The 25,589-nt window shown below is 35.8% G+C and overlaps 2 protein-coding genes across 2 annotated transcripts in view; one reads left to right on the top strand and one right to left on the bottom strand.

The window, feature by feature from the left end:
* Positions 1-6,817, top strand: part of psme4b (proteasome activator subunit 4b) — a 53,449-nt gene extending 46,632 nt beyond the window's left edge. Inside the window, exons 42-47 of the mRNA XM_028475500.1 lie at positions 506-591; positions 837-965; positions 2,891-3,046; positions 4,075-4,213; positions 4,426-4,559; positions 6,572-6,817. Coding sequence (XP_028331301.1) covers positions 506-591; positions 837-965; positions 2,891-3,046; positions 4,075-4,213; positions 4,426-4,559; positions 6,572-6,706 — 779 coding nt within the window. The 3' untranslated portion in view covers positions 6,707-6,817. The remainder of the gene's footprint in view (positions 1-505; positions 592-836; positions 966-2,890; positions 3,047-4,074; positions 4,214-4,425; positions 4,560-6,571) is intronic.
* A 2,142-nt stretch (positions 6,818-8,959) lies between these two features.
* On the bottom strand, positions 8,960-14,880 carry chac2 (ChaC, cation transport regulator homolog 2 (E. coli)). Its single transcript, XM_028475499.1, has 3 exons — positions 14,525-14,880; positions 12,585-12,620; positions 8,960-10,271 (listed from the first exon to the last, which is right to left on the bottom strand). The coding sequence occupies exons 1-3, from the start codon at positions 14,657-14,659 to the stop codon at positions 9,876-9,878; spliced, it is 567 nt and encodes a 188-aa protein (XP_028331300.1). The 5' UTR covers positions 14,660-14,880; the 3' UTR covers positions 8,960-9,875.
* Between the last annotated feature and the right edge of the window lie 10,709 nt (positions 14,881-25,589).

The raw sequence follows: 25,589 nt of genomic DNA, 5'->3' as shown, positions 1-25,589 counted from the left end.
GGAAGTTAAAAAAGACAGAGAAAAAAAATTGATTGTCTAAATTTCCAAATAATTCAGTTGTAATAATATTATGATAATGCAACAAATCCAATGAAACTCCACAATATTTGGAGGATCGCAATGTTCCCACGCTTTTATCACATGCCTGCACTTGTTTTAAAACTAAAATTGTTCACAGAACTCAACTTACCTGAAATGATTTCACTTAATTTCCCCAAATTAAACAAAAAACTGTCACAAAATAATACAATTTAAGATAGAAAATCCTGCAAGGACTGATATTTGTCAGTATTGACTGTAAATTGTCTGCGTCTTATATACTTTATGTATCATTTATACATTAATGTTGAAATTACTTGTCTTCCCGCCTAAAATCTACTTAGTATTTGGCCCCTGAACTAAAATTAGTTTGACACCCCTGGACCCCTGTTGATTTAAAATTTGATCTGTGTTTAAGTTTAAATAATTATAGATTTCTGTGCGTGTGTATTTTTTTTTATTTCAGTGTTGAAATGGTTAATGGCATCTGCAGGACGAACTTTCACCACTCCAGTTCAGCAGCAACTCCAGCTTCTTCCTCTCCTCTTCAAGGCAAGAACACACACGCGCACGCGCACGCGCACACGCACACGCACACACACACACACACAGCCACGCTATAGCGCACACACCGAGGTCCCAGCACAGCGTTATTACCCTCTCAATCTTACTTGCCCATTAAACTCAATTTCTTTCTTCATTTACTCAAAATGGTGCGTTGCCGTGTGTCTCCCCACCTTTCCCTCTCCCTCTCCCTCTCTCTCTCTCTCTCTCCCTCGCTCTCTCTCTCCCTGCAGATTGCCCCAGTGGAGATTGATGAGAGCTATGATGAAATGAAGCAGGATGCACGCACGTGTCTCTCTCTTATGTCTCAGGGTCTGCTGTATCCACAGCAAATCCCACTGTTTCGAGCAGCACTAGAGGCGGTAATAAGCGCACGTCGCACACAAATATATATATATATATATATATATATATATATATATATATATATTTTCAAATATTGATTGTCAACACATCAATGCACAGCCAGGCACCCGTCAGTGTCGCCACTCACGGTTCCTAACTTGATGTCTGAGTTTTTGAGCAGGACTAAAAACAACCAAAGCCAAATTAAAAAGTAACTAAACTCTGAGGTTATGAATGGAAATGTAATGGGGGGAAAAAAGAAGAAAAAGGAAAAAAAGAAGTCTTGATTATGGGCGGAGCTTCTGGAGCAGCTAAGACACGCCCAGTCTACCCTATAAAATCTCCAAAAAACAATAAGAAAATTAAGTCAGGCTCTATCATAAGCAGGCATTTCTATACAAAACAGATGATTAAACAACACTGATTAATGAGGAAAATGCTAATTCAGGGCCTTGCCCACCAAAATATTGATTGTTTTATAATAGTATAGACCACATGTGTCAACCTCATGGTCCAGGGGCCAAAACCGGCCCTTTGGAGCATCCAATTCGTCCCGCAGGTAAAAGTAAAAATGACAGAGAAAACATGAATCATTGAGTAAATGACACTCAACAATATTTGCAGGTACTCACAGTTTTTCCAGAACTTATATCACATGATTGCAGTAATTTTTAATGGTAAACTGTTGAAAAAAATAATAATATTTCCCTTAATTAAATAGAAATTGGTCAAAAAAAATCTAGGACATTTAGAGTGAAGATAATCACTTATTGCTTGGATCTCTTACATATTTTGCATTTTATGTATACAGTAGGTAGAAGTGCAAACTATGGCACAATAATGTTGGAATTACTTGTTTTCTTGCATAAAATCTGTGGCCCACTTGAGATCAAACTGCTCCATATTTGGCCACTGAACTAAAATGAGTTCAACAGCCCTGATATAAACTTTATAGACTCTATAGTATTTTTTTTTACCAAAAGTACATACTGCCTCATTATGTTAATGGTCAGATTGTAATTTTATTAAAACCTCTCCTCACGCACTCACAATCTAAAAACACTATGGCTGTGTTCAAACTGACACACTGTGTACTATACACTACAAACTCAATGAGTATATACTGTCTACTGTATACTATAAGTATGATTGTGATGATGAGCGTTCCCACTGAAGTATACTTTCAAGTTTCCCAGAATGCATTTCAAACCTACGACGACAAAAACCTGAATCCCACTGAGGCTAAATATCTGTTGATTCTCCATCTTTGAAAGTTCTGAAAACAAGTTGAATATCAACATGTGCTCATTTGATCCATAAAACACCCTCCATTGTGCTACTGACCAAACTTCCTGTTAACTTCAAAACAAGAGCCATATTTACAAAAATGTTAAACAACGAAAGAAAGGCGAGAAGATGTGCTTTTGTTTTGAAAAGGGAATGTTTGAATTTTAGGTTGAAGCCGGTCCCAGGACCATTTTCAGTTCCACTCACAATGCATCATGGGGCGGTTGAGTATGACTAGTGTGCTCACTGTGCATACTTAAGAAATGTCCCGATATTGTATACATTCTGGTAATTCTCACATACTTAATCGTTCCATGCTATCTAATGTGCATGCATAATGCAACATTTTGCAATAGACTTAGTATGAGTAGTACGTTAGTATGACAGCAACTATCTCACCTTATATTCTTATTAAACTGCGACAAGCTGTTGTTCAGCAAATAGTAACGTGGCTTCATTCCCTGTTGGAGAAACAAACTCTATAAATATGTATCTTGTTCTACGCCTGTAATATCTCAAATGTCTGTGTGTGTACCATATATCAACTCATGTCCACAACATGTTTGTTGAGGATATTTCATCATGTCTCAGGTGTCTGGAGGGGATGCTGCACATCTCACTTTCTCTCATTAAACTGCTTCCCTCCCGTCTATAGTTGGCAGGCAGCAGGTCGTGGCACGCTCGCTTCTCGGTGCTGACGTACCTCCAGATCATGGTTTTCTACAACTTGTTCACGCTGCTCAACATGCCTGCTGAGGTTCTCCGCATCCGAAAGCTGGTGATGCAGCTGCTGCTTGATGAACAGCTCGAGGTGATGTATTTGTAGAACAAAAAGCTGGGAAACACTGGTTGAAAGTAAAGCAGCCCCTCTGCGAGTTGTGATTGTCGTATAGAAACGCGTCTACTTTCCTTTTTTCTTCATGGTTTTTGCTTTAAAGAACCAGTCTTCCTCATTTTTCACTGCAGGCTCACCCCAGACTGTTTAGCACTCTGTAATTTAAGAGATCTAAAAATAGCTTCTCCAGTCATTAAGCACACGTTACCACTACCAGGTGATTTATTTCCACCGTTAATCCTCTACATTAAAGTCGATGTATTGAATGCAGTGAAATGAACCTTTCTCTGGAGGAACAGAGTATATCTTGGGTCCTAGTGCTGAGTTACATCAGCCTTTTGTACAAGCGCTGTCCCACTTGTCCAGCTTTTAAGCATTCACACTGTCTCTTCCCATTGATCTGGATGCACAAGCACAGGTGGAAAATCCATACCCGCTGTGCTTAAAGAACGTTGCCTAAATAACAAATGCAGTTACCACGCTTAATATTGTGTTAACGGCGAGTGGACAATTATGCGGTGTATCATTGTCTGTTTCGATGCCATCAGTCAGCGTCGGTTCATAATTTATGCAAAGTGATGCAGGAGAGGCAGTGATGTTCTGCAAGTAAATTTTACCTCAGTTCAACTCTATCCATCCTCCTCCCTCCCGTCTGCCCTCCGTACCTTGCTTTTCCCTCTTCTTCTTGCACTCGCCCCTTTTTAAAAGGGATCATCCACTGTTTTTACATACAAATGTGGCCGAAAATTATAGGCGGAGTTTGAGATTCTTGTCAGGTGGGGCAAAAGAAAAAATAGAAGTAAATATACATGAGTTCAAGTATTTATTTGTTTATTTTTACATAATTTGGGCAAATATTGTAAAAACAGTGGAGGATCCCTTTAAAGAATAGTGCATGGATTCGATTTCTGCCATAAAACTGCCTCCTGCTCTCCGTTTCATCCTTTATTTGTTAGTCCTGATTCTCATATGTTCATGTTTATATCTTATTCTTCTTCACATAGGTGAGAGACATGGCATGTAAGACCCTCAGTGGTTTACTGCAGTGCCAGTTCTTTCCTCTGGACTCCAGTCTGCAGACACCGCTCCAGACGCTGAGTCAGACTCGCCTCCCCAAGGCTAGAGGGGAGCTGGCCTCCACAGGTACAAAACCCTCCCCCCCAAAAAAACCTTCTTTTTGTCAGTTTGTGTGTGTGTGTGTACATTGCAATCACAAAGCAAAGCAATCACAGCAACACTTGCCCTATTACTTCTTTTCCATCCCCTGGGAGTTGTGCACCTTGAAATACTAAGTCAAGTGTGTGTGTGTGTGTGTGTGTGTGTGTGTGTGTGTGTGTGTGTGTGTGTGTGTGTAGATTTAATGCGGCGCCATGCGGGTGTGCTCGGGCTCAGCGCATGCATCTTGTCCAGCCCCTACGATGTTCCTGATTGGATGCCTCCGATGCTGATGGACCTGAGCGACCATCTCAATGACCCACAGCCTATAGAGGTCTGTATGCGCATGCACGCACACGCACACACACAGTGAATGTGTTGATATTTTTCTGTCTTTTTATGCTCATTTTGCATTTTTGAAGTCGATTTTGTACATTTTTCTGTTATTTTTGTCGTCGTCTTAGGTGTTTAAGTGTGTATTTTTCCATCATTTTGTGTATTTTTGTTGCAAAGTTGTGTTTCTGGTGTTATTTTGTTTGTTAATTTTTTAGTTAATTTTGTGCATTTCTGTAGACATCTTGGTCGGTTATGGAGTCCTTGTGTATTTTTGTTGTCCTTTTGTTTATTTTATGCTGTTGTTTTTTGAGTCATTTTGTGTGTATTTGTGGTTTTGTTCTTTTTTCTCGTTATTTTTGTGCATTTCTGCAGACATCTATTGGCAAAACGATAACAAATGAATAAATATGATGTCATATGTCAGCCTTTGTAAAAGCTCAGTTTTTCCTAAAGCAGGGTGGGAATAATGCATAATATCGATGAATATCTAATAAAACATTTAACAATAAATACATTATATTCTCATTTGATTTTAATCTGTGAGTAAATCACAGCATTCCTGCAAAGATTGTCTGAAATTTGATTCCAATATTTGCCGATTATTTTTCTCATTTCAGTGATGACCTTTTAACATTTAACTACATTTCTTACTGTATAGTAGGTTTGACATTAAGACTATATCACAAGTGGTGCTTGCTTTTAGAAAAAGAGGTGCTATCAAAGCCTTTTATTTATTGCACGTGCTTACTATAGAGGGTTTAATAAAAATGTCTTAATACTGAGAAATAGTGTAATCCTTCAGACCGGCCTTATATATAAATGTAAGTTTGGCCTTGAATCACACAGTTCATCATGTTTATCCAGAGGCAAAGTGAGTTTAGTTGCACACTGAGGAACAAACATTCATCTTATGGCAATGATGTTTGCATATTAAGATATATCTGAAAAGAAACCAATACATTTGTTTAAAACAATAACAAAAAAAAAAAAAACTATTCTGACTGAAGAAAGGAGCTTAATTACCTGCTAATGCCTTTTATCCACCCATAAATATGCTTGGGCTATTTTTTTTTATTATTTAAAAATAACCAACTTCATTAATAATAAACTTTGGCCAAAATAATTTAAGGAACAACTGGAAAACAAGCCAAAATCTAGGGTAGATGTTATGTTTAAGCCATGTGAAGAGTTTAGGTGACTTCATTTTTCATTTCTTTTTTTACAGCCTATATCTTAGTCTTTTTTTTTTTAAAAAATACACATAAAAAATATTAAAGAAAAAGAAAGAAAACGGGTTGCACATAGTTATGGAATTAAGTTCAACTTGTGTTTTTTGTTTGTTTGGTTCCATTTCTAATCTTGATGCATATTTACACCACTTATAAAACTCATATTTACTGAAATATTTGAAAATATTTGGAATATATGGAATGCTGTTATTTTTTACAGTGTACCTAGCATTGAATTTGACATTTTAACACAGCTTCTCTTACATTTTCTGTATATAAATAAAAAATTGCTTGGCAAGCAATAGTATATTACTTATTTATTCCTCTTTATAGCAATTCCCTAATTTTTTGTTATTTATTTAGTCAATTAATTCAATTTGGGTGAATGGATGAGTGATTGTTGGATATGCGGCTGTGAAAATATTAATTTCCCCACTGTATCAGGATAAAATATATATATACATATATATATTTTATTAGGTAATGAACTTTTGATAACTTTCCGTGTAATAATTCCTGCAATTTCTTTTATGTACAGAAAATGGACGTTTAAAAAAGTGTCATAGTTTAAAGAATGTTCAAATTTAAAAAAAAAAAAAAAAGGAAAAAAGCCCAAAAATCAAAAATTGTTTGAAAAAATGAAGTGAAAATGGACCAAATGTGTTAATTTTATGCAATGAGTGATGCATATACAGTGGAAAAAGCATTGTGAATTAGTCTTTAAAGTATCTGTGTGTGAGAATATGAGAAAATACTTTAAATATATCATTTGTCTTTACAGATGACGGTGAAGAAAACGCTCTCAGAGTTTAGACGAACACATCACGACAACTGGCAGGAGCACAGACAGAGCTTCACTGATGATCAACTGTTGGTGCTCACAGACCTGCTGGTGTCCCCCTGTTACTACGCCTGATTGGGCTTCCCAGGGCCATCAATGCACCACATGACCACTACCAAAATAGAGTGGCCAACAACGGACAGAAAAAGTGGTAGAAAGGGCTCAAAGTGTCAATATTGGCTTTAAAGTGGCAGAAATGGGGGGAGGGGGAGGGTTGTGGTGATGTAATTTTAAAAGTAGAAACAGTTCGTTTAAAGTGGTAAATAATGGGCATGACAAATCATGAATGTGTTTAAAATGGCAAAAAAAGCATGAAATATGGTGAAAATTGTTTAAAAGTGACAATAAGTCAACATATGTGTCATTAGGAGGAAAAAGTGGTGAAACGGGGTTTATGTGTGTTGAAAATATCTTGAAAGTGGAACAAATGTGCAGAGAAAGCATTGAAATTTGATGGAGAAGTGGCAGAAATTGGAGTAATGTAGTGAAAATGCATTAAAAAGTGATGAAAATAGGTTAAAATATGGCAAGTTTGGTGTAACTTTGCAGAAAAAGGCTAAAAATAAGCAAAAATGGGCTCAAAAGTTACAAAAATTAGTCTGTTTCTTGAATACATGTGGCGACCCCCTGCCAGTGTCTCACGATCCCAAATAGGGTCCTGACCCCAGGGTTGAGAACACCTGCTCTAGATATACATCAGTCAGACATACCATAGCAGTAGAAAAGCTTAAAGTTAAGAACTTAATTAACCACGAGCCAGGGTGGGATGGATGTCATATTGGTTTCTATCTATAAAGAGTAATCTGAGGAAGAATAAGTCATAAAAACTGGCCACAGAAACGCAAAATGGGAAGAATATGATGCCCTAAAGCTGGATCTACTGTCGCTAAATTTGCTTTTAAGAAGTTAGCGCAGATCTAGTATAGACAGTAGCGCATTTCAGTTTGTTGCTAATGAGGCACAATATAAAGACAAAAGGTCACTATGTTGTGGCTGATCTGTGTTGTGCTGCATATTATGTGTAATTAAAATATAAAAAAAATCATGTACATAATTAACACTTCAAATATGTATACAGTATGTAAATATATGATTTAACTGTTTTATTAATTATATTATCCGTAATAAGAATGTGAATATATGTATACATGTTTTATTGTGAAAATATATCTTTCTTTGATGCGTATAGTTTTTGCATTAATAATAGCTTTTTGATAACTGAATTAATGTATTATATATACATGCATTTAATGCTAAGGCTGTCTGCGAGTAAAAGTGACACCTTAGCATCTTAAGCTGAAATGTAAATGTTATAGTGCCAAGAAAACTGCACAGATGCTGGATGAGTAAAGCAAATAAACGCTGGTAACTTTGTGACACTATGTGCTTTTTTTTCTTCTTTCTTTTTTATCTGTGTGTATTTAAGTAACCGTGGGATTGCAGATAGAGCTGTCACTATTTATTTATGTGTGGTGGCTTTTTTTTTTTTCCCCCCACCCCGTGTTGAGTTTAAAGTGTTTACAGTGGTGCATGTGGGCGGAATAAGAAGACGTAAGCACAGGGACAATGAATGGCTACATAGTGGAAGGGGAGAGAAAGTTGGGGATAAAGATGTGTATTTAGGATTGATCTGTGATGGAAAAAAGAACCACAAAAACCAAATCTGAAATGATATAGCACGATGGAGGGTATTTAACAGCATAGGATTTAAATCAAACCCCTCTAAGAAGCCTTAAATATCTCTAAAGTAGTCCTTAAGCTCCACTGATTATGTTTTAGCACCTCATTTTAGTTTGCGGTTGAAGGGATAGAATGATAAATCCCTCCCCCAAGTTTTTGGCAGACATTTCCCTTTCTTTCTTTCTCTCTCTTTTTTTTATTATTTTATTTTAAACTAAAATCCAGGCCGTTCAATAAAAAAAAAATCCATTAAATAAATAGTAATTTTTTTTTCTAAATATGTGAGCGTGAAAGAGGGATGGGGAAGAAAGGGCTGCCCTCGGTGCTGAAAGGCTGTAATTTGTCACTGCAGCGTTTGGCGCTGAACACTAACATTAGCACGCCACTACGCTCCCAATCACAGTGTTGGAACACTATTGTTGGTCATGTAATGTGCTCAACATGATGGACATCATTTCAGTGTTCAAAATGCTATTGTTTGCCAAGTGGCACTTAAACGCCGTTGACGAGAAATAACTGGATTTGGTCAGAGAGAAAATTAAATGTGATCATGGTTTACTAAACATAGGGATTGATTGAAGTTGTATTTTTGTGTGTGCGTATATTTGGGCTGTATTACTATAATCAATCAAGAAATGTCAATCAAAGTAAAAAAAAGTCTTTTTTTTCTTTTTATTTGATTGCATGGAGGAAGATTCACATCTTTATTATTCTATAAACAAAAAAAATCAATTAAAGAAAAAACTACACTTCTAAAAAAATAAATAAATAAATTATTCAAAGAGAAAAGTGTTTTAAAAAAAAAAATTGGATTTGAACTATTTCCTTTATTTTGAAAAGGTTTTTCCCCAATTGAAGTTTTGCATTTAGGACATATTACTGTATTGGTCTTTTAAAACAAATATTTTTGATCCCAAAAACAAAAACACATTTTCAATCAAATAAAAAAACTACAGCTGAACACTTTCTTTCATTTAAGGCATGGAAGTAGTATCCCGTCTTTATTATTCCATTAACAACAAAAATTGCGTACCTAAAAAAACAATTGAAGAAAAAACTACACTTCAAAAAATGAAATAAAAATGTAGTCAAATAAAAAAAAAAAATTTGAATGCAATGAAGTACTTAATGCACCCCCAAGAAAAAATTGCATTTGAACTTTTTCCTTTATTTTGAAAAGGTTATTGGTTTTTCCCAATTAAAGTTATTTCATTGAAAAAAATAATTATTTTTTATTTTTTTTTTACTTTGATTAAGTTAAATCATTCTCACACAAATATCCCACATATGCTGATTGAAAATGTTGTTTTCTTTTTTTTAGGTTAATGTAACTTTAACTTTTTTTTGTTATTAAATTGGATAAAAAAGACAAATCTACCTCCACACATTTACACATTTTCAAATGCATTGACAAAAACATCCATTTCAATACCATTTCTTTTTAAATTACTCCTTATTACAAATTAGTTTGCAAGGTGAGGAAATGATCATTGAGGTTTTGTGAGCGACTTTTCGACCAATCTACCAGCGTATACATTGATCCATGATCATGTTTGTTCTTCATTCAAGCAGAATTGTTTCTACACATTTCATTCACTTCTTCCAGCTGTTCTCTCACTAACGTCTCCAGAGAAAACAAATGTGCGTCCAAGTCCTCGGGGAGAAAATTCCTGACTGCGTCCGCCAGCTCAAACAGGTACTCTGTGTTTTCGCCGCTCGGGCCGGTGGCGTGGACGATTTGGTAGGCGATCTGCTCCAGAGGGGCGGGGCCTAGGTAGTCGGGGTTGTCCTGAGAGCCAATATATAGCAGCGTCTGACTGGGCGAGGGGGCGATGGACGGAACGGGGTGAAACGGAACGCTGATTACCTCATAGCCTCCTTTTTCTCTGTGGTCCAGGTAGCTCTTTACTTCCTGTTCCCTGCCTGTAGGCAGCTTGTAGGCCACGCCCCAAACACACCCCTTAAGAAGAAGACGCAAAAAAGGTCACGTGATGATGATATAGTGTAAATATGTTACTTTCACGCACTCGCAACAATGCAAATATCATTTAATTACACTTAATCCTCATAATAGTCGACAACAGTGGTTCTCAAATTTATTTTTTATGGGGGGGGTGTTCCCCACTTTGAAGGAAGGCGAACTTTCAAACCTCACCTGCACCCATTGGTCCCTAAATAATCCTGACAAGTAACACATTTTCAAAGTTATTATATTTCATAATGAATCAAAAACTAAATTAAACTAATCACCTGTACGAAAAACAAAAATAAAAGTGCAGTTGTCAAAAATACAGAAAATAAGGAAACCGTGTTTGCAATCTGTGCCAAAAAGCTAAAGCTAATAAACTAACAGGGAACAAGTAACACCATGTTTTAATGAATACATTAAAACTAAAAAACGAAATGAAACTAATTACCTGCATGAAAACCACATTTAAAAGTGTTAGTTAATGACTAATAGTTAATTAGTCGAAAACACAGGAAATAAAGGAACATTGTTTGCAATCTGTGGCAAAAGAAAAAGCTTAAGAAAACCAAAAAGAAATACAGTACATTTTTTCAGTCATTTTTTATTATTATTTTTGCACTTTAGTCCCATATTACATTTTGTTCCCGGTGGCATATCAAATGCAGTCTAATAATTTAATGCTCTTTTAATTTCTGCTACATTTTTAGGTTTCTCATCATCACTTTCTGTGTGTGTAGGCATTTAGTTTAGTGTTATTGATCTCAGAAAGGCATTTGGCATGAAATTAAAATGAGAAGCACTGGTCTACAAAAATGTTACATTCATGCACATTTTTCTCTATATTTAACATAATGTGAATAAATATATATATATATATATTAGGGCTGCCAAAATTGATGCATTAACACGTTAACACAAATTCCCTTTGGCGCAATTATTTTTTTAATGCGCGATTAACGTTGACCAAGTTGCAGGCGATTGATTGAGCTTGGAGCTGTTCCCCACACTCTGTGTCAGTAGAAGGCGGTAATACTCCAAATGGTGGAGGCCGACCACCAATAAAGACCACGAAGAAGAAGAAGATCTGGGCGGCCCTGTGCGTGGTTGGTGGATAAAGGTAGAGCAGGGCGGAACTATGGACACGAAAAAAAGGGCTTTTGGATGGAAAGTTCAGCTTCAAAGTCCTGCCAGATGGTTCACGCGACAAAACAAAAGTCATATGCGTGTATTGTCGGTGTGAGTTGGCATATCATAGAAGTACGTCAAGTCTATAATATCACCTGCTTGCTAGGCATACAGTCAATGCTGTGGCCACACCTCCTCCACGCCAAAGGCAGACCACGTTGGATTGTTTACAGAGGAGACTGGACAAATCGACAAGCAACAGCAATCCCTAAATGGGTGGCTACATCCTCCAGGCTGATTAGCATTGTGCAGGATGAAGGTCTGCTTGAAATAATTTGCATCACATCAAATGACTACACGTACACAGACTTTGCTGAATACAATATGAGAGCTGTTCATGGCACAGTTTCTTTGTTTTAATTTATTTTCTAACACTATGTTGAGCCTACTTTGTAGTAAGGGATGATTTTGTGTTTTATTTCTACCCATGTGAGGTGGTTAGGCACAATCATATTGTGTGCCATTTGCTTTGAGGTGCAACATTTAGATGACAAATTGAAAACCTCTCTGCTGTGATGCAGAAGGATCAATTATTTATTTCAAGCTCTTTGAAAACTGGATGTTTAATAATTCTTTCTAAATTTTGAGTTGCACATTACACTGTCCATTTTGAATTAATGTTAATGTGCTCATTTGATGATTCACATTGGGCTGAGTTTTAAATGTTGCAATAATAATAATTTGTGCATAATGGAAGAATATTGGTGCACGCCTATGTTCATAAGAGTACTATAAGGTTGAAAAAAGTCATTTTAATGTACAATCAGAACAGATACAAAATATGCGACTAATCATGAAGTCGTGGGATTAATCACGGTTAAAAAAAATTAATCGTTTGACACCCCTAATATAAATATATATATTCCCCTTAATGGCCGACGTCACAAGTGACGTTACAACTCTAGCTGGAGGCAAAAACGGGAAACGCTGCTGGCTAAAGACTGTAGAGGCTAGTAATGTAATTGTTGCAGCTTTTTTCAATAAATGACTAAGAAAATGTGCACTTTTCCCTTAAAACGCTCTATTTTAACAGTTAAACCAACAGAAATCTATATCTATTTTAGTAAACAGATGTCTATTTAGCGATTCACAGGCACAAGGTTTTTTTGTGTAACTCACATCAGGATCTTCCACCAAGGTGACCACCCGGCCAGGCTGTAAATGGACACAAACAGAGGATCAGAAACCACACGATAAGATGATGTAACAACATAAGGTCACAACACCAAAATGAGGCGATAGTAAACATGTTTTTAATTAAAACACATATTTTAAATTAAAATATCAAGCCAATGCAAATCTAATGCTGCGTTCACACCGGACGCAGCAGGAATTTGAGACGAGGGCAACGAGCATAAACCTTTCGCAGGATCGAAAAACATTTTCCCCATATTCGCTTCATATGAAGCCAATATAAAACAGGCGCCACCCAGACTCCCTTTCTTTTCACCATCAACTATGGAGGACCCCACTAGAATCGATGCTCTTTAACTTCTGTGGAAGCTGAAGTGCCGTCAAAACGCTCGACGCCGGCGTTCCTGGATTCACCAGGTTAACCAGTGACGCATCCAACTCCGTGAGTTTCACTGTTTTCTTCAACAAATCCTGGTACTGGTGAAAAAAAAAAAACTGGCCGTGTCAACAAGGACTCTGATTGGCTTTCGCACCTGCGTGTCACATGAAACATTCGCTGGAGTTCAATATTTTCTACTCAAGCGAATGACAAATGTCACGGAAAATGGGTGGCGTGCAAGCCGCCTCTAACCACGTCTATCCCATTGACTTTGTACGTAATCTGGTCGCGCAAACATTTTGTGACGCGTCCGATGTGAACATGCATGGTGATGCCAAAGTGTTTCGTGAACCTATATTCTACTACGGTGTGTATAAACCAGTGGTTATCAAACTTTTGCTGCTGTGCCCCATCACGACAAAATGTAAAAATGTAAAAAAGCGATGAATAAATATGACTTAAAAAAAAAATATTAATAATAAAAATTTGATTAATTGTTTATTAAATCTTATTAAAAAAAGACCATAAAATTTGCAACAGTAATAAAGCTCTTTATTAATAAAGTTTTAACATGAACTTGCGCTTCCAATCACAAAAACATGGACCAAGGAGGAGAATGTGTACTTTAATCACGTGTTTACATGTGCAAATATCAGCAAATGTTCTCACAGATGTTGACATTTGATTAGGAACTTTTTTTTTGACCAAAACTACATTTCTGATATGAAGTGTATAAAAAGATTCCACAAGCTTGTTTGCTATTAATGTGCAAACAATACCATTTAAATGGCAAATTATTTAGTTTTTATTGTGTATTGACAGAATGATAGGCCATATACATGTATGCATGAACTCTGGTAACCTAATGTAGACAATAAAAAAAAAAAAAAAAAAAAAAAAAAAAATGAACAAAAACAACACTGATGAGTAAATTGAATGTGGATTAACTAATCTCCCCAGTCCTGACCTCATAGAACACTGGTTCTCAAACTTTTCAGATAGAATGGCCAAAAATGGACAGAAAAAGCGGTAAAAAGGCTTCAAAGTGTCAATATCTAGTTTTAAAAATGGCAAACTGGCAAATAATGGACACGACAAATGGTGAATATGGTTAAATTGGCAAAAATGAGCATGAATAATGGTGAAAAGAGGTCAAAGGTGACAATAATGGGTCACCATATGTGACATTAGGTGCCGAAAATGCCTTGAAAGTGGAAAAAAATATGCAGAAAAGGCATTAAAAGGAGCACAAATACAGGAAGAAAAGATGATAATAGGTTAAAATATATCAAGTTTAGTATAGTACCAAAAAAAACTGTAAAAATAAGCAAAACTGGGATTAAATTGTTAAAAAAAAAAAACATTCTTCATTTTTTGAAGGTATCTGGCAACCCCCTCGAGTGTCGCGACCCCAAGGTTGAGAACCCCTGCCATAGAGGGCCCATTTCCCATGTAAGCTAGGGAAGCTCGTCCAACACCAGTGCCTGACCTGACACAGACAACATTAGACCTCAAATATAGTTGTTTTTGTGTGAAACATGCTCACCTTTCCCGGTACTCCACGGTGGTCGGTACTGCCTTGCCAAAACCGGCGGCTGTACCCTTTAATGAACCCGATTCTCTTCTCTTCAAATGGAAAGTCCACTTTCCATATCAGGGACCCGTAGCCGAAAACCCACATGACAAGCTAAGCTAAGCTAAACTAACCAACGTTACCTTGACAACGGAGAGAACCGCTTTGGTTTCACACGGACGGACTAAAGCTAATTAGCTGATGTCACGACATAGTAGCGACTGACAAAGCTTGTCTGTTCGAATCTATGACGTGGACAGACGTGTTTGTTTAGTTATTCCTGCTCTGACACGCTTACAAATAATCAAGTCATCGTTGCATAAGCCTTCCTTACGTATGCTTGACTGCTTTTCAAAATAATACAGTCTTACTATTCACAGAGAATTTGGTCCGCATTATTTTAAACGAAATAGGTGGTAAAGGTAAACTATGTTAGCATTTTATTATTTAAGACGTCCTTTGTTATAGCTTTATATCTGTAGGTGATATTTTATTACCAAAGCCACTCAATTTAAAAAGATTTTTTTTTATTTTGAAGGCAGAGCAACTTCCGCGTAATATGAGGCTTTTAAATTTGATAACTAAAATATGAAACTGCAGTTAAATTGAATTAAATTACAAGATCATCGTTTAAAAAACAGAATTTTATTTTAAAAAAAAAATATGGATATACAAACATTAATCACATATAATAGAAATTTCACCAAATAAACATCTAAATCTTAATATCATAAAATAAAATGAGTTAAGAAACAGGATAGGTGTGACCAACATCATCTATGGAGTGTTTCAGACGAAATAAGTTATTTGAAAAATAAAAAATATTTTATTCTTTTTTTATTTTTTAAATGTGTAAATGTAAAATCCTTTAGAGAAGTTAATGTGTTCTTCCTACAGCATTTGTGTCAAACTCAAGGCCTGGGGGCCAACTCCGGCCCTTTACAGCATCCAATTTGGCCCACATGAGAAAATGAAAATTACAAAAAAAAAAAAAAAAACATGAATCGTTGTATAAATTACCAGATATTTCAAATTGTTGAGAGAACTCTGAATTTTCTCAAAATCTTTGAATTCTAATTATTCCATGAAGTTTCCCCAGATTAAATAACAACGGTCACAAAAACAATAATATTTAAATCTAGATCCTTCGAGGACTGATATCTTTCACTTAGTGCTTGGATATTATTGGTGTCCCACATACTGTATATATTATTTATACGTGGAAGTGCAAACTAAGGCAGATTAATGTTGACATTTCTTGTTTTCAACCTCCTGTATAATGGGTGGTAATAGTTCAAAAACAGAATAGATACATTACATATGATGATATTTTCCAATGACTTGGTTCTGTTATAAACATGAGTCCATGTACTCAAAGGTTACCATGACAGACCCAGTTCTATGGTTTTGTACCAGACTTCCATCCTGACACCAGGGGGTGCTGGGTTTCCTTTTCCCAGCAGTGAGTCATAATGGGTCCCCCCCCTAAATAAAATACTTTGCATGTATGTCGTGTAAGCACTGATTCAGAACCAAACAAGATAGACAGCAACAGTCTGGTCTGTAATTTAAGCTCTATGAACAACAGCCACTGTTATTCCACAACCAGTCAGACATTTGTGCAGTGAATGTACCAGGCCTCCAGCTTAGAGAGACACAACCTGAGCTGGAGTGGAAAATGTTGCAGACTGAACATCTGCCATTAACAAACCTCTTGCTAAATCCATGGAAGCCAATCCCCTCACACCTTGAAGGTAGCACAGGGGTGTCCAATCTACTGCCTGCAGGGAAAAATACCTGCAAACCCAGCAGTGGGTCTGATCACTTGTAACAGTTTATTTTAAAGTAATACAGTAGATATATTTCATGCCGCTGCAAATCATTTTTGATCCACGTATCCATGTAAATTGCAAACTGCAGTCAATTTTGTTAAAGGACATTTATTTTCCATGTAAGGGTCAAAATATATTCTATCGTGTGCACAAAATACATATGTCACTGCGATACTGAACAACTGGGTAATGCAGTGTTGTCAGTGATGCTGAATCCATTCTCATAGAATACATGGGCAACTGGTGGCCAGGGGGCCACATGCGAACATGCAAACCTTGGTCTTTTTTTTTTTTTGTGCGGCCCTCCCAGCATAAACATAGAAAATGATTAAAAAAAAATACTCTATGCAACAGCAAAAATACACAAAATTAGTCCCAAAACACATATAATGACTACAAAAATGGACAAAACATCCACAAACACACAGAAAAACCAAAAATATACTAAATCAAATAAAATTACACAAACATACTCTGTAGAAAAAATACGAGATTACTTACAAAAAAACACACATAGATAAGAAAAAAAAGAAAAAAACACACAAAATGATTAAAAATATCAGAAAAATACACAAAAGTGCTACCAAATAAATAAAAAAAAAACCAAACAAAAACAACCACAAAACAACATAAATACAGACAAAACTCTTTGTTTTGATGCATAAAATGAAAATCAACAATATACTTAACGATAACTGAAATACTTTGAATAAAATACACAAAACTACTCACAAAATCTACAAAAATAACTGAAAAAATACAACAAAAACACATAAAATGAGAGAAAAATATACAAAACAACAACAATAACAACAAACAACCACAAAACAACATAATGCATAGATTATTATTGCTGACATGAATATTGATAATGTGGCCCAATGCAATTCTGTGTTTTCCACGTCAGTAAATATTAAACAATAAATTGATTAAAGCTGTAATGCAACATATTTACTGACTTGGCCACCATTGAAAAATAACCAGCCTGAATGTGGCCCCTGAGCTAATAAAGACTTTGCCACCCCAGGGGCTGCTAGTCACAGGTTGATTACTAAAGAGAAAAAAGCAAAGGCAAGAATGTAAATGTGTAAATAAAATCAATTACTGCAATTCCCGCTCTCCCAATCTGTAACCACCAGCTGTAATTCCTTTCCTCCCCCATTTGGCCTTTATTTTAAATCACGTTCGTCTGCAAATGAAGCCGTTTGAAAACACCTTGAGTTTCCTGCTGAGAAAATAATGAGACAGTTATTATGACAATAAACCTCCACGGGGCTGCACACACGGAGCTAAATCCTGCTAAAAATGTTTTACACCTCATTGAAATCATAATCATTAGTGATTCAGCACTAATAATAGGGTTGGAATTATTCCAAGGTTGTCGCTTTTTCTAAGGTATTTGCCTTTGACGGGAGATTTTCCTTTAAATACGTTGAACTGTGCGATGTTCTCCAATTTGTTGGCAATGTAGAACGATGACAAACACAGGCATTAGGGGGAATCTAAACAGCCTGCTGTGCATGATGTTTGAATATGAAAAGAGACACTTCCCATTACATTCTATTTGTTCCGTAGATAGCTTCAGCAGGTGAAATTTGTTACGTCCCATCTGGAGAATGATGAGCAAAGATGTTTGGGTTTAAAAAGAAAAAAAAAAAAACTCTCAAGAGGAATTTTCTTGCAAATTGCACAGTTATTTATTTATTTATTTTTTTTGTAGCAGAACAATAATCCAAAAATTAGAAAATTCAGCCGAGATACTGATCCTAATTATTCTGTGACGTCAAAAAAAAAAAAAATGTTAATTACGTGTTGTGTAATCCCCCTCTTTGCTGCTGTTACATAAAGTCAGTGTGTCAACATTATAATCCCAATAGATCCAATGAGCTACTTCCTGTGTGTGGGTAGATTTGCCCAAAAGTCTCATCCTTCCAATCATCAGTGTCTCTATTCCCGACTTTATATTCAATTAAATCAATTTTATTCTCCTGAGTCTTTTTTCCTCTCTAACAAACACATCCTCTCCATTCCTGTGGGCTCCTCCTACTTTTGTGCAGAGGTGTAAAGAGTACTCAAATATCCTACTCAAGTACAAGTTGAAATTGTACTCATGTTCAAGTACAAGTAAGCAGAGGTGGCAAAAGTACTAGTCTTCAGTACTCAATTAAAAGCACTGATACTTGAATAAAAAATGACTGTAAAAGTAGAAATATTGAAGTTGCACCATTACTTGAGTAAAAGTTTTATTTTTTATTTTTTTAAAGTACATGCTACTAAATGTACTTAAGATAGCAAATTACGTATCTTTTATTTTTCAAGAACTTGTAGAATACTGGCACATGGAAACAAGTTAAATCATTTTTAAAATGTAAGGAGTAGAAAGTACAGATATTTGTTTAAAAAAGTAAGGAGTAAAAGTAAAAAGTCATCAAAAAAAAAAAAAAACACTACAAGTACAGATAGCAAAAAAAAACTACTTAAGTATAGTAACAAAGTATTTGTACTTTGTTACTTGTCATCTCTGCAAGTAAGTCATGCATAAAATACTCAACCACAAGTAAAGAGTTGCTCAATGAAGTAGTACTCAAAGTAAAAGTTACTAGTTACTTTCAGCCCTCCGCATTTACTGTATGTATTCATATGATGGGAGGAGCTTAAGAAGAGTTGTCAATTATGGCCAAATGAGTATGTGTTTGAAGGTTGGATGTACAAAGATGTGTACATACTCTGTACTCTGTAGTGTTACAAAGGGGTTTATTTGCGGGTCCAAAGTAAACTAGCGAGTGCGATTTCCCTGGTTTAATTCTATGGGACATGCACGAACCCTTTTTTTCATTTGGTGTATTTTTCTGTAATGTATGTTTTTCATTACGTGTATGTGTGCATTTTTTGTATAGTTATTGTTTTTTGTTGTCATTGTAGTGTGATTCTGTTGCCATTTTGTTTATTTTTTGTATAAATATTAAATTTTTCTGTAATATATGTTTTTTGGAGTCATTTTGTGTGTTTTTGGAGCCTTTTTGCATATTTTTGTGCATTTCTGTTGTAGTTTTGTGTACTTTTTGTATTAATATTGTTTAGTTTTTTGTTTTATTTTACTCATTTAGTATATTTTCATTAAAAAATACAATATGTGGACAAAGTTTCAGGTCGAACAGATATCGCGCCGGGGAGATATTCACTCCACAAACATACACACACGCACGCAGACCTTTCTTGCATTATAGTATAGATATGTCAGAAAGATCATCATCGGATTTTCTCTCTTGTGTTGTTTTCTCTGGATTATACTAAAAAAAAGTACAAGTACCAATAAAAGCAACTCAATTACTGTAACATGAGTACTTGTAATCCATTACTTTCACCTCTTTAACTCCACAGCTGTTCCCAAACCTTCCCATTTCCATCCTGATGAGCTTTCTGTCAACTTTTGGCATCAGTATTCTTCTGAATGTGACGTGGAAGCACTGACTCACAACGTTGCATCTCAAACGGTGTGTGTGTGTGTGTGTGTGTGCGCGTGTGTGTGAGCGTGTGTGTGTGTGTGTGTGTGTGTGTGAATAGTGCGTGTCAGAGTCCTTTTACTTTGGCATGAATAGCTTTCATACCTTTTAAAAAAAACAGTTCTAAACCTCTTAGAATATGATCAAAGAATGAGCAAAAGATGATGTCAAGTAGTGTCACTGTGGAGCAGCCTGAACTATAAAAGAAACAAACAAACAATAATCTTAAGAAATCGCTGTTCAACACAAACACTGAGAAAAAACCTTCAAAATAACTGAACATGAAGTGTCCAATCAGCATCAGAAACACTAAAGTAATCACATTTATTCCACATTACAAAGCCACACCAAGACATTTAATTAAAATCATAACATTTATTTTGATTTAATTTAATTCATTTTGATTTCTAACATGTACAGCATATACCAGTGATTCCCAACCAGGGGTATGTGTACCCCTAGGGGTACTTGAACACATTGTAGGGGTACTTGGAAACATTGATGAATCTACTTCCAAAATGCTGAGTCATTTTAAAGCCTATTTCAGACACTGTACACGCTCATCCAACATCTTTTCCACTCGTTGACAATAAATGGCATTAATAGAATAAACAATATTGTGGCCTTAATGTCCTACTACATTGTTACTAACATGTTATGCACATTACTAAAAATGGAGGTAAATATATTCTCTGATATGCAATAACTGTAATGCACAAATTTGATATTTAGGGTGCGTTAAACGTACAGGTTGATATTTTCAAGCTGTAGGAGGTTTCAGAGCGACCAACATGTGAACGACATGTAAATGAAACAAGAAAGGTTGCTAAATTGGAGTGACGAAGGGGTTCTCCTAATCTGACAAGAGGCCTCGGGGGGTACATGGGACAGAAAACGTTGGGTAACACTGCATATACCACAACGAAGAGATAAATATATATATATGTGTATATATATATATATATATATATATATATATATATATAACACCAGGGAAATAAACAAATGATCATATCCTAAAACACAAGTGAAGCCCTATAATAAATGCCTACAATGTATTGTGAGCTACTTAAATGCATATGTGTACAATACATAATAAATCATATAAAATAGGTGAATAATAATTCCACTACATATAATACTTAATTTATATACATTTCTAGTCAAATATTACACACCTATTCACGCTCAGAAATGAGATATTACAACTACAATTCTACCATTGAGATATAAAATGTAATTCCTATACATTTCTATATATTCCATCTATAATTTTTATGGTGCAAAACAAACAACCCAACATTGAAATACAATGATGATTATTGTTTTTCAATTTAAAGAAATTGTGGATGATAGATGGATGGATGGATGGATGGAAGAAAGATATGTAGCCTATCCATGGGGATTAAATTGAATAAAAAAGCCTCTTCTTCACTTGTGTGATTTCTCTTTTTTAATGCATGACCAGCAGGTTTCTCCTCTTTATGAAAGATTTATGAATTACAGAATTATCCCTTCAAGTCAAGTTTAGCCTGCCCAACTGTTCGCTTTTCAAGTCTCGCCTGGACTGAGTGGATTATCTTGCTGAAACCAGATTTATGAGAATAGATCTTCTTGCACTAAATATCTGTTCGTCATAACCCAAATCTACCACACATTTTAACTCACAAAGTTAGATTTGATCAATTTTGCACATTCTAATAATTACTATTGTATATTATTCGATCATGTGTTGTGAATTTTGAATGTCTAGGCGTATAAACAAGTGTTTACAAAGTATTTCTCTTTTTTTTTAGTATTTGATACTCATTGTAGTCATAATTTGTTAATACCAGGTGCCTAGAAGGAAGTAAAAATGAATTGAAAACATTTGTAACATAGCTAAAAATGGTGCAAAAGTGGCAAAAACTTGAAAAATATTAAAAGGTTACTGATATGTAATGGCAAAAGGTAGCCTAAATGTGGCAAAATGTGGCAAACAATAGTGGAATACATAGTGGATCAAAAAGAGGTAAAATATAGGGAGAAAATGTATTTTTAGGAAAAAAGTAACGTATTTGGATGAAAAGTGTCAAAACATGTAAGGGCAAGAATTGGATAAAAGTGTCATAAACCACTTCCAAAAATAACAAAACGAAAAAGTATTTCACCAGCTCCGAATCCATTTTCTTCCACCAGCCACCCGAGAAACTTCCAGACTAACCTCCAGCATTTAGCAGTGCTCTCACTACGTCTGAAATCCACAAAACCCATTTAAAGGTCTTCTCAGTATTGACTCACTCTGGCGAGCTGTGGTATTTGACAAAAAAAGCTCTTAAATCTCTGACTTTATCTCAGCGGCCAAGGACACAAATTGGCCGACTGAACTATAAAAGTCCATTATACGTAGAGAGTAGAGTCCAGCGGGCCATTTTGGGCTCTGAGGCTTCTGACTGTTTGATCTTAAACTACTTATACCACTCTTGAGATTTCCCTGCACGAGCACACATAGTCTCCATCTCAATCAAGCAGCGCCGCACACACACAAAATATAAATCTATTCTGGTTTCAACAACTAATAATGACGATAAGAGGCACTGAATGATAAGAAAGTAATTATTACTGAGTTCATGTTATCTATTTCGACTCCGTTTTTTAATGTAATTAGTTTAAATCGACTGTTGCAGCAGCGAAAACAGTTACTAATTAGAAAAAATATGAGTTCACGTTGCCATGACTGATATTCTGCCGTCTCATCTTCGAACACTGACAAAGCTCAAAAAGAACATTAGATGAAATTAAAGAAAAAGTTTTTAGTGATGTCAAGTTTTCTCCCTTTTTTTATCGACAACAAAAAACATGTTCAGTTATGACTTTAATATCTATATTGATGGTTGAAATCACCAAGGAAACCACATTTTGAAGTTCTTGGTCTTGTCTGCGTCTGGAACCTGGATTTTCCGTCAAGACCAGTTGAGACCTGCACTGATCTTCTATTCTTCAACTTAATCCACGCGATAATTAGGAAAATAATTTGGAACTGATCCTAATTGACTAATGTTGTAAATTGACTTAAAATATTTAGCTCACTGATGGTTCTGTCTCTTTGGAGATCTTTTTGGCAGTGGCTATCCGTACGGTTGCCGTATCAATATTCTGACAATATTCCCATTTAGCCAGTTTAGGTCACGTGATAAGTCAGTCATTGGTCAGTTTAGGTCGCGTGACTAAGACTAACCCTAAACCTAACACCTAAGACCTTACCCTAAACCTAACCCTAACCCTAAAAATTGTTGCGATATTGGGTTATAACCTAACCCTAACCCTAAACCTAAACCTAACCCTAAACCTAACCGTAACACGCTACTTCGGTAACCGTACCAATAGCACCAGGGGTTGTCCGTACGGCAACTGTACAAATAGACACTTTCAATCTTTTTCAGATCCTCGAGTGACAAATACCTGCAAAGACGAAGACATCAGTCCATCTAATTTCTAATCATAAAAATCTTACTTTAAACCTCATTGACCTAAGAAAGACATTTTTAGATGTTAAAATAATTCTGGTGTTATCTGTGGCTTTTAAATATGTACAAGAATTTTGCAAGAATTTAGTTGATCCAACTTGTCAACATTGGAGATTATTGCATGTTGTGCATGTATTTTAAATGAAAACTAAAACTAAATCGAGAATGCTCAACTGTTCAACCTTGTCATGACTTTTGAAATTGATTTCTATGGTCTTGGTCTTGAATCGGTCTCGACTCCAAAAAGTCTTGGGCTTGTCTTGGTCTTTGTTCATTCTGGTTTTGGGCAAGTGTTGATCTTGAATTGTGTGGTCCTACATGTCCGCCTGAGTATCTGCACCAACTACTTCTATTTTAGTGGTTTATGACAGAACGGATATGAATTTTAGTTTTTTTGACCTTTTTTTTTTTCATGTGGACAAAAAATACTCAGTGGGCTCATAATAAAATATAATGTTTACAACTTTATAGCCTCAGACCAGATTGGAATACTTTCTTTTCAGTGTTAATTGTAAATACTTAATATTAACTTCATTTTGCACTGGTGTGACTATATCTGTTCTTACTGCCATTAGGAGGATTTTAAAAAAAAGTTTATAGTATACAATTGAAATGTGTGTTGCTTCATAGTCATTAAGTTCTGTTTACAACTATATATGTATATATATATATATATTACAGACATTCCCATTGAGAATGCCTTTACAAATAAAAGATCAGACGCTTCTTAAGAAAATAATGATTTCTCCTCTCATGCTGTGAGATCATATCTTAGGAAACATTGCTTCTAAAGTAAAAACTAAACAAAAAGTGCATTCATAAACCCTCGCCTTAGGCAGCGATAAGAATAAATATATATTTATAAACAGTATATGATACATACTTTATCATTTATATATCATTTATACATGGAAGTGTAAAACCAGGGCACATTATGGTTGAATTTGCTCCTTTTCCACCTAAAATCTGTGGCCCACTTAAGCTCCAAATGGTTCATATTTGCCCCCCAAACTAAAATGAGTTTGACATCCCTGATGTATTTACATAAGGCCCCATGAGGCACTAGGGACCCCAAAAATTAGACTTAGACATCATGTAAAGAGAATGAATCTGTTTTTATTCTTAATAGTTTGGATTAAATAAACCATAAGTGTATTTGAGTTTTGTTCTTGTCCTAAAAACATTTAAATAAACAGTTTGTAGACTATTCATTGCATTAGGAATCCATATATACTCTAACAAGGTGGGCCCCCAAACAGCATCTTGCATAGGGCCCCAACAAAAACTAGAAACAGCCATGTTTTCTGCACTGAAGTAGTCTAATGTGATTTACATACACGTGTTATAACAAGCTATCATTTAATACATTTAATTGACTTAATCTTTAGGCTTTTTTTTCTGAAATATTGGACATGGAGATGGATTAATTATCAACTCAATGTTCTTAGAATCCAAAATCTATCATTTTAATTACTAATCAGCCAGAGTCGAGGTGATAATGTTGTGATGGCAGCTTTAGTCACCCATGCAGAACATAGTGGAATGGAAAACAAATCTTTAACTACAATGTTAGCGTCACATTTTAGGTTGGCATGAGGACAACATTGGGTCTGAGCCGGTTCAGGAGCATGAGATGAGTCAAAGCCAGAGCTTTCAGACAGCTGGCCTGAAATCAGGGCCAAAGTGAAGTAGGTATAGGCCATATATATGAAAACAGAGCCAGTGTTACTGTCAATCTGGCACAAGTAGCCTCAGTGGAGTTAAAGATGAGATTTAGTGAGCGCTTGGAAAAAATGTATATGAAATAAGATGGTAGCTGATAGGCATTACTGTGTAGGAGTGGGAGTTGATGTCAGAGACGAAGTCGCGATCTTACTAAGGAAGCAGGAGCTGATGACGAAGAAGACAATGAGTAGAGTCTAAGTTGCGTCAGAGTGGAACCAAGCAGATAATTGATGGAGAGGAGCCAGTTAAAAGCCTCCGGAGTCTTCAACGGAAGTCAAAGACAAAAAGAGCGGGAGTGGGGGAGGGGAGGGCGAGGAGGTGGTACACTGAGCCAAAGAAACCAGGGATTTATGGAGGCGTTCATTTCTTTTCATCACTTTCTCATTTCGACTGTGTGTTGATTCTAGAAGTTTACAATCTGAGGCTGACAAGGGAAAAAAAAAATCCCTGTCAATGAAAATGTTGAGGTTGG

Source organism: Gouania willdenowi, chromosome 19, assembly GCF_900634775.1.
Source record: "Gouania willdenowi chromosome 19, fGouWil2.1, whole genome shotgun sequence".
NCBI classification, from domain to species: domain Eukaryota; kingdom Metazoa; phylum Chordata; class Actinopteri; order Blenniiformes; family Gobiesocidae; genus Gouania; species Gouania willdenowi.
This window is presented reverse-complemented; position numbering and strand designations above follow the sequence as displayed.

Coding starts and splice junctions, on each gene's coding strand:
- chac2 (XM_028475499.1), bottom strand. CDS start 14,659: ATGTGGGTTTTCGGCTACGGGTCCCTGATATGGAAAGTGGACTTTCCA. Junction 12,621..14,524: donor ACCGTGGAGTACCGGGAAAG/GTGAGCATGTTT, acceptor GTCCATTTACAG/CCTGGCCGGGTGGTCACCTT. Junction 10,272..12,584: donor CCTTGGTGGAAGATCCTGAT/GTGAGTTACACA, acceptor CTTCTTCTTAAG/GGGTGTGTTTGGGGCGTGGC.